The 10,263-nt window shown below is 34.4% G+C and overlaps 1 protein-coding gene and 1 long non-coding RNA gene across 2 annotated transcripts; one reads left to right on the top strand and one right to left on the bottom strand.

Annotated features, from left to right (window-relative positions):
- Window positions 1-1,735, top strand: LOC145048370 (uncharacterized). The gene is made up of 2 exons (XR_013682814.1): window positions 1-368; window positions 1,554-1,735. It is a non-coding gene; the product is annotated as an uncharacterized LOC145048370 (long non-coding RNA).
- Window positions 1,736-7,300: 5,565 nt separating this feature from the next.
- LOC144996956 (uncharacterized) lies at window positions 7,301-9,732 on the bottom strand. Its single transcript, XM_078956767.1, has 5 exons — window positions 9,608-9,732; window positions 8,867-9,380; window positions 8,673-8,783; window positions 8,267-8,606; window positions 7,301-8,106 (listed from the first exon to the last, which is right to left on the bottom strand). Exons 1-3 carry the CDS (start codon window positions 9,730-9,732, stop codon window positions 8,778-8,780), a joined length of 645 nt encoding a protein of 214 aa, XP_078812893.1. The 3' UTR covers window positions 7,301-8,106; window positions 8,267-8,606; window positions 8,673-8,777.
- Between the last annotated feature and the right edge of the window lie 531 nt (window positions 9,733-10,263).

Genomic DNA, 10,263 nt, shown 5'->3' with positions numbered 1-10,263 from the left:
TTTTTTTTTTTTTTTGAGTATCTTCAACAAAATCATCATCACCATCTTAAAGTAGACACCATAATACAACATTAAAATACTGTTGGAAACAACACTCTCACCGTTGTTATGTTGCAGCACACATGGTTGTAAGTATGGTAAAAAGATGTAATTGGTGTAATGGAAATGTAAACCTAGTTAATTTGGACTTGTTTGGACAACATGGGAATGGAATAAGTGATTCCATCAAGTTGAAAGAGTAGGTCATATCAAATTTCCCTCATTTTGATCTAGCAGAGCAAATCACGTCTCCACCTCCATCTCTCCAGCTCCACATCGCCACCTCCATCTACCGTCGACGCCACTGCTCTCGCCGACGTCTCCAACAGGTCTGCTTTCTCTATTCTTTGTTCGTTATTGTTTTTTTTCCTGATTTGGCAACTTCGAGTTTATGCTTTTGGGTTCATGCTACTCTGATTTGATAGTTAGATTTCATGCTAGTTTTTATTTATTTATTTATTTATTTAAATTTCTGAAATCAGGTTGTGTCATGTGTGTATGAAATCTGTTAGAGATTTGATGCTTGTTTGAATGGAAATATGATGGGTATTAGAAATCTTATGCTCTTGTTTGAATGGAAATTTTATGTCTATTGGAAACTTCATGCTTGTTTAAATTGAAATATGTTAGAGATTTTTGACCTAAAAGAAAGAGAAAGAGACCCAGATAGCTCATTATGGTTAGGCATTATACAGGTAGAACACTGGGTATTTAATAACCGAGAAATAATGACTTTTCCTGAGTTCATTTGATTAAGGAAGATGTATAAGTTTGAAAGGACATTATGAATATGCACATGTTTTGATCACAAGTGGTGAAGGTATAATTGACTTCTTTCAGTAATAACTCTTACTGTTTTTGGTTCTCTATAAATATGAATATGCACATCCGCCTTCATGTGGTTTTGCAGTCCTTAGATTATGTGAACTAGGTTTCAAGAGATTTTTGGATGGATTTCCATAGTGAACTAGAGCATAGTGAAAGACAGTCATGATGCTTGGGATAAGCATTTTTGACATTTTTGTGTCAAAGAGTGAACTTTTGATCTCATGCATGTGTACAAGCTCAACAGTAGGTGGCAATGATGACACCTGCCTGTGAGTTGCATCAGTGGAGACTAGAAAACTTTCAAAGAATTAGAGGTCACAGTTGAAGCATACATAAATGAGAACAATGGTTAATATTGTAAACCAGCCCTCAATGAATATCAGATCATCTTTACCTCATCCTTCAAAGTTTTTATCACTTGGTTTCATTTCTTTTAGACGTTTCATCGATCACTTTAACACTTCACGCAGTTTTGTCCTAAAGATTTTGGCATTTGGCATGTTGACTTCATTTCTTTCAGACGTTGGAGTGAAATATTGGCATTGTGAATTAATCGTTAGAGATTTCTTGGTTCGGTTATTGGTCGGTAAAACAAAACCGCCTAACCTGCCCGATGCTCACCCTAGGAATAGGACCGATAATGACCAATTCAAATAAAAATAACACCAGTTTTGTGGCTTATGCAGATAATAACCCGGGTAGAGCTTACTATTCATCTCGTGGGTGTACCTTTTTTCGATGGGCGGATTTGCTCTTAGTGTGTCCTGGGTGTAAAAAAGGCTACTGTTATGCATGGGAGCAAGAAGACGGTGTATTATATAAGTATGTTAAAATGTTAATTCACTTATCTTTGTTTAGGCCACCTAAATACATTTGTGATTGTGAAGGACTGCGGCTTTAAGAAGCTCGTGCCCAAAGTCCAAGTTCTCAAGGACCTTCCACACCCTATTCTGGATCTGCCGGAAGTCATGGAAAAGGTTCACATGAAGGTGACTGCTCAAACTGCAAGTATTTGTCTATGCAGGTAGTGTTATTGAAGAAGAAGGTGGAAATGCTATATAAGATTATAAACCATTGGCATTCATGAAAATACACAAAAATTGTCCCAGGTTCTGCAAGTTACAGAACCAACATCTGTGCACATTCCCATAGCAACAAACAACTTCCAAAACCAATCATTAACCTTCTAATAAGAGCATTTAGAACCCCAACTATATTGCTGTAGCTGGAGACCACATACCAGAACATCTTGATCAAGTACAGATAGTAGCTGCCATAGTTAGGCAGCATCAGGCTTTGAATCCACAAGTAATCTGTCTTCATCATACCATAACCAGAAATAGCATTCGACTTTCCAATTTCTAATTCTTTTTTTATTTCCCCCAGTCTTCAAACTATCCCCAAACATACTCCAATTAATCATTTGAACACATTTTGTGAAAAGATCAATGCTAAAAAACCAACAGATCATCATATAGCCAAAGTACAATGCTGAAATGCGAAATGTTGTAACAATATCCAAACACAATAAAAAAAAAAAAAAAAACATAATCCTTATATATTTTTCTCCAATAACTCAGCAATCATAGTGATCCGTTCATCATTACTATACTTCAAAAAAATGAGGACCAGCAACTCATCGCTGAAGATATGAACCCTAAATTTCTGCAAAGGTTCTGCCTTGAAATGCCCATCGGCTACGATGTCAGAAAGAACATGATGCACTTGTTCCTTCAAAACTGGATATGTCATATGCACACTGGGATCACAATCTGTTCAGAAAGCAACCAACAGTTATATCATAAAAACCTTTCCCATTCAAATTGAAAACTAAATTGAAAGTCAAATTGGAAACTAAACTGAAATTCCAAAACCACGAGTTGCCAGTCAAAAACATAATGGCATATTAAGCCCTGAAAGCAAAAATCTTACTCATATTTAGTATTCATGAAATCAAACGTTAGGGAATAATCACTATAAAAGCGATAGACAATAACAGAAAGCATAAAACAATGTTAAAATTGAAAGCAAAACAGCTGAGGTGAATATGATCACATTAGAGCGACATCATGTTGCTACTTTTTACAATCTTTACACTTACCCTTTAAATCCAGCAGGCAATAAGCATAAAATAACAACTATAAGATCTTTCCCCACCAATTATATACAAATTATAACTAAGTTATTATTAATTGGTGTTTGTGACAGATGTATCTCTATTAAAAACGTGGCATGTCATGTAAGACGATCTTCTTTATCTGTTCCATGAAAACATATGTTTCTCATTTAAAATTTTATTGGAATATATGATCACATTAGAGCGACATAAAGGGTGGAATTTCCGTGACCTCTAGTTTGTCTTCTCTAGCGATGTGCCCGCTTGGAAGCAAATCTCATTTGTTAGTTTCAGACATTGATTTATGTTTTCTGGAGATACAAAGTCTATCGCAACTTTTGTACATGACTGCATGAAAAAAAAAAGCAATAAATAAGAGGTTCATATATAGGGGATGTTGATATGTATCCCCACATGAACACATCTCTACACATAGACATGTCATGTAACCTTACGTGTGTGTGTGTGTGTGTGTTACAGACTTAAAGTACATTGCTATTTCTCCATTCTAAGTCAAAAATTTGGTATCAGAGCCATCTGGTTTAATGGCCTCTAGTACGAACAACAATTGTTCATCCCCAACTTTCCAAATTAAATGACAGAAATTACCATCAATGTAGCATACAAATGAGAGTTTTCTTAAAAAAGAAAGATAGAAAGGCTCTCTTGATAATCTACCAGGCTGTGGACGAAGTTATCTTTAAGAAGATCTCATCCTCTACAACATCAAAATGAAGGATTCAGAATCCGTGGAGGATTTCTACAATAGGGTCATCCTATTATTGAATCAGTTAAGGCTAAATGGTGAACCTGTTGAAGATCAAAGGGTTGTTGAGAAGATATCAGAAAAGAAGAACATGCTGAGAATAAAGGGAAAGGAAGAGGGAAATGTCAGGAAAAGGGACACACTATGATGTTCTGTACATGAAAAGGCTGCTGCCTCTTCTTTCATTCACGAAGAAGAAGATGATGAGAGTGAGATCATATTCATGGTTTTACGCACTCAAGAATGGTATGCAGATGATATCTGGTACATTGACAGTGGTTGTAATAACCATATGACTGGTCACAAAGAGTTATTTACAAATATGGACACTGATCTCAAGAAGGAAGTAAGGACTGGTGATGGCAAGATCCTGGGTGAGCAGGAAATAAGAGAAATAACAGTCAACACGAAGAAGGGAAGGAAAGGGTTAAAGGGTATTGTGTGAATTTCAAAAGTAATGTCTGTGAGATCAGAAAACCAAGTGTTAATATATTGGTGTGGACATCCAGCAGGAACAAAAACTGCATCTCCCAGACATTGTTTAAATGTCCATGGTTCCACATCTAAAAGGTTCATGACATCTCATGTTAAGGAAACTTATGACAAAAATCAGATTTCATAATGTTAGTCGTTCAGCTCAAATACAAGCGTCTGGATGAATACTTACCATATTCCTTTTTTAGCTTCCTTTTATGCTTCCCTGTTAAGTAAAATGTTTGATCATGAATAGGATTACAATCCTACACACAAACCGTTCAAGTATCAAAAGAATACTTAATATAAAATAACAGTTTTGGTCCCTATTTTAGAAAAATATAAATTCAAATGATTCTTTTACATTGTGTATTAGATTTGTAACATGTGTATAATATGCTTATTGTACTATAGAGGTAAAATGGTTCAAATATGCTCAAGTCAAGGTTAGTTAAGGTGTCGAAGTACAATAAGTTTGACCAAAGTAGCAAAAATGGTTATTTTGGTGAAAATAGAAAAGTACAATGCTATAATGAGAAAGTATCCAAAATGGTCATTTTGATGAAAATAGCAAAGTACAATGCTATACTGAGTAAAAGTGGACAAAACCAGAAACTATGAGTTCCACATGACCAATACAAGTTCCAGTAGCCTAGACATACCATATTGGATGTATATAGTGAGTCATAAACTCAAATGAAGGGAAATATAGGAATTTAGCAATATTAGCAAAGTAGGATGCTATTTCGGGTAAACGGGGACACAACTTGAATATATGAGAGATACATAATTCAAAGGTCTTAACACACCATTTTAAGTATATATAGGTGGTATATGAGCCTAGTTATAGAGAAAAGTAAGAAATTAGTAAAAACACTATGGTCTCTATTTAATACAAATTTACAGTTATGGTCCATATTGCATATAAATTTACAGTTTTTGTCGCTATTTTATATAAATTTACAGTATTGGTCACATAACCTGAGTTTATACAGTTATGGTCTCTATTTAATCCAAAATTGCAGTTATGGTCCATATTTCTTAAAAGTATACAGTTATGGGCCCTACTTAATATAAAATAACAGTTCTGGTCCCTATTTTAGAAAAATATAAATTCAAATGATTCTGTTACATAAGTAGCATCATAATATGCTTATTGTCTTGTGTGTATTAGATTTGTAACATGTGTATAATATGCGTATTGTACTATAGAGGTAAAATGGTTCAAAAATGCTCAAGTCAAGGTTAGTTAAGGTGTCGAAGTACAATAAGTTTGACCAAAGTAGCCAAAATGGGTATTAGTAAACATACCTTTACATTGATAGCAGAGTACAATGCTATAATGAGTAAAAGTGAACAAAACCGGAAAGTACAATAGATACTGAATTATAAAATATTAGTAAACATACCTTCACATTGATACCGCCAAATTCTTCTGAGTGCTTCCGTAGATATTCCTCTAAACTTTTAACATCTTTCCTCTGGAAGACGTCCCAAAGAGCACCACCTTTTTCTCCTTTTGATTTCTTATGTTTTTTCTTACACTTATTAGCAATTTGCTTTTTCTTTAACATATTGATTTGTGACTGCTGACGCCTACTAATTGGCACTTCCTTGTTGTGTGTCAATATATTCACCTGAACATTTAAACTCGATCAAAATTTATACTCATTGTATAAATTACTAATTCAGGATTGAATTAATACCGCATGTGTCATATCACGATGAAGGCATGTCACAGAATCGCCTATTCCAAGTTCTTGAGCCATTCCAGATGCAATATATGTTTTCGGACCCAAATCATGTTTTATAACATTTGGTGGTAACTTCGTAGTAAGATTCAGAAAACCCACTCTTGGATCACTGTATATACCGAACGGCAATGCTCTGATGAAGGCCTCACCATGTTCTGGCATAATCTCTTCAAAATTATGATTTGGAGGAAAGTTTGCTAATTTGAGCATCTTTGGCAATTCACTCGTTTGGTCTCCTTCATTGTAAACTTTGAAAAAATCTTTAGTATCAATCATGCCCTGCATATTATGGTCGATTATTATGCAAATGACAAGGAAACAACCATCAAACTATGAATTTGAACATTAAAGAACATAATTACCTTATTCCCTTCCCAAAAATCAATAATCTCGAGTTTTGAAATATCTGGTTCCTGAAGTTGACATAATGTATCTGAGATATCCTCCGGATCCCAACTTATGTCATGTGTATGATCTAGAACATCCTTTATGACTACTGGTTCACCATCAGTCAAACGCTTACGGAAGAAGTTAAGGTCATCTTTCGTCAATGTGATGTCAGAATGACTAGATTCCTCGGATGAAGAAATGATAAAGTCATCTTTCGTCAATTTGTTCATTACAAAATCTGCCTGTGATTTCAATTTTGGGATCCAAGTGTTTTCAAAGACATGCCTGAGTTCCATTGGTGATTCTTCACCTTTGCAGTGACAAACTAATCCCCCATTGCTATCAGCTACTAGTTTGGGACCACCAGGTGAGGAACCAGATTGGCTAGTTGAAGTATTGGGCATCCGTAGTTCTCGACAACAGGCAATACAGATTTCAGATTTGCATTCTAAACAGCATCGGTGAAGATCAACGATTGATGTTGAGCAGACGTTACTGTTCCAAATATATGGAAATATAATAAGCATATATAAATTGACATTCTTTACAGCATTAATATGATTAACACTTCTTAATACTCTTGATTTACAAGTGTATATATTAAAACTGGAAACATTTTTAAGCAAACATACTAACAAGTGTAAAGCATGTTAACACTGCAAAGCACATTAACATAGGATGTAGTTAGCGTAGAAAGCTACTAATAAGAAAACTACCAAGACATGCATTCAGCAAGGTCATACTTAGTAGTTAGTACACAGAATATTAATATGCTTTACGTTGTAAAGCATGTTATTGTAAAGCATGAAAACATAGTACAGCATATTAACCAAAAGAACGTCAATTTGATTAATAAGACCACCATTAAATCAGAACACAACTGAATCGAAATGAAACCTTAATTTGATTAAGCTACAAACATAAAAACCCTAAACATGAAAATCGAGAGCAAAATGGTCGTCTTATATATTGTTTAAATCCAAAGGTCGTACGTGCTTCCGTGTCTATCTCGTCCTCTTGTTCTTTATGCATTTCATTTAGAAATGGGAGTAGTAAACTGATTAGATAGTGAAGATTCTTCAACTTCTCATCATAAACACCATTATATCCTGTGTTTGTCATCTTAAAATGCTGCTCATCATCAACATCATGATTCTCCTTTCCAGTGGTTGGTTCTTCATTTTCCTTTTCATTTGTTTTCCCTTTTTTGGGTGACATCTGGTTTACCTTTCTGCCATGATCCTCTGTCACGAGCAGTTTAATAAGAATATCTGAATTGTCAAGTCCATAACATTGATTTGTCTCATAATGCAAAAATGGTTGATAATGGAAACTAGAAATGGCCTATTCAATGGGATTTCAAGTGATGGTGCGCACTAGTGTTTGGTATGTTTTCTCAAAACATACCAAGACAATAATGATGGCTGGCACTCCATATGAAATGCACTAGCTTACAAAGATTCTCATGAACATCTGTTCTTCCATTTGGTAATTATTCACAGAGAAATATTGAGGAAAGCACTGAAGAATGATGATCTTAATCATGACTGGCACCCAAAGTTCACCTTTTGGGTTAAAAAAAAGTGTATCATCAACTTACTGTTTTCAATATCAACGTGGAACTAATTATCTTCATCTGTTACAGAGGAACTCATTCTATCTAACACGGGCAACTTGAGGTTTTCTTTTGCTGTTAATATTCTAACAGCAAGATCGTATCTCTCTTCGGCTGAGTGTCACTGCAATATCAAATGGACGTGTTATAACTAGTATCCAATTTCAGTGTATGCTAATTCTATAACCCTTATTAACCAATCGTAAATACATATACTATGTAGCAATGCTTTTTATGCAACAGAAACTTAAAAGCCAAATATCAATGTGTGGTTTTGACCTAACCTCATATGCCTTGTTAGAGGCTTGATGCGGATACTCCATGAAATGGCAAAATAAAAACTCCACAATCGTCACCATTATCCTGTTGCCGCACATCCTCCAAAGAGGTATTGAAGTTCACACATGAGTCTTTATCCAATTCAAGAATTTCCTGTAGTCCGACAGCCTACACGGCGATAAGGTATGTAATGACTAACATTAAAGGGGAAAGTCCAACCAAAAGCCGAAAGATGACTTCGTCTTTCCTTGTTTTTTTAGATGAATCCCACTCTTCCAGCTTCTCTGTCTTCATGTTCACCACAACTAGCTTAAAGTGTACACCATTACACACGGGAACAAAGATCTATTAACAAGAAAAAACACATTTAGAATCAACTATTGCATGATATCACCACATTTCACAAAATACCTGCTCTACGTTTCTTAATTTCAAACTCAATGGATCAGTTTCCTTTGAGTGTACCCAAACTTTAGACTCTTCCTTGATATTTTCCTTAAAATCCGCTTTTCTAGTCTATTTCTGCACACATAAAAAAGTAAATTTAATAAGCCACATATAATTATTGCCTTTTTCAAAAGTGTTTGACCAAATATAAAACAAACCTCGAAATAAGTCGGAAAATACCAACACTTTGGATTTTGTGACGATTCACATGCTCGAGTACACAAATATTGTGAAACATAATTTATGATCCCTTCATCAAGCCATGAAGTAAGATTCAGTTGTTCCATCATTGTTCTCTTGTCGATAGCCGCTCCACTAGATAGTTGAGCTACCCAATCATCTATTTTGTTCTCTTTCTGATAGACCCATTGAATAATCCTCTTTTCTCTGCCATCTATGGCCTTCGTACTGCTGATTCTGAAAGGACCAATAGAAACTGTGGTTTCTGCATCCTTTAACGACAACAAAGCTTTTGCTGTAGACTCTGCATCATTCCAAAATTTCATCTTCTTTCTTAATTCTACATATGTTTCATCGTTTGGATGTTGTTGGGACCAAAGCTCTAACTCTTCTTCAAGTTCCTCTTTAGCTGAGACAAACTTTGCGTATTTTTCATTCAATCCATTTGTAGTAAGTTTTTGTTTCTTGCGCTTTTCTCCTTCAACGCCGTTTCTGTTCAATCCAAAACAAAAAACTTCCTAAGGAAAATAATAATACACATATAATGAAAATGTTAACACCGTTTCTTTTCAATCCAAAACAAAAAACTTCCTAAGGAAAATAATAATACACATATAATGAAAATGTTAACACCGTTTCTGTTCAATCCAAAACAAAAAACTTCCTAAGGAAAATAATAATATACATATAATGAAAATGTTATTTTCTAATTTTTGGACCTATCATTCTTAAGAGGGCCCATTGATTCAAAGTTTTCTTCTTCGCTATTAATCAGTATTCTTTCTTCTGCCCAAAGCTTATCTTTTGTCCATTCTAGTCCTTTCTTGGCATACTTTGAATCCATATAATGTACCTGCATGTATATTATATTCATCAGGATAAATAAATATAATATATAATTATATGCAGGAGGATTATATGACAAAAATAACATTCGTATAATTTTTATTACTACTTACAATCAATGTAGCCACTGACCCATGGAAGTATGATTCGTTATATCCACGCCAACTTTTAGCAGCTTTACCTAAGCAATCCAAATTATACGAATGTTATTTTTGTCATATAATCCTCCTGCATATAATTATATATTATATTTATTTATCCTGATGAATATAATATATATGAAGGTACATTATATGTATTCAAAGTATGCCAAGAAAGGACTAGAATGGACAAAAGATAAACTTTGGGCAGAAGAAAGAATACTGATTAATAGCGAAGAAGAAAACTTTGAATCAATGGCCCTCTTGAGAATGATAGGTCCAAAAATTAGAAAATAACATTTTCATTATATGTGTATTATTATTTTCCTTAGGAAGTTTTTTGTTTTGGATTGAACAGAAACGGTGTTGACATTTTCATTATATGTGTA

This window comes from Lactuca saligna, chromosome 5 (assembly GCF_052625555.1).
Source record: "Lactuca saligna cultivar CGN05327 chromosome 5, ASM5262555v1, whole genome shotgun sequence".
NCBI lineage: Eukaryota > Viridiplantae > Streptophyta > Magnoliopsida > Asterales > Asteraceae > Lactuca > Lactuca saligna.
This window is presented reverse-complemented; position numbering and strand designations above follow the sequence as displayed.

Bases quoted from the DNA above. Each gene is read 5' to 3' on its own strand.
- LOC144996956 (XM_078956767.1), bottom strand. From the start codon at position 9,732: ATGGATTCAAAGTATGCCAAGAAAGGACTAGAATGGACAAAAGATAAG. The intron at 9,381-9,607 runs GTCCAAAAATTA...TGGATTGAACAG, and splicing joins GGCCCTCTTAAGAATGATAG to AAACGGCGTTGAAGGAGAAA.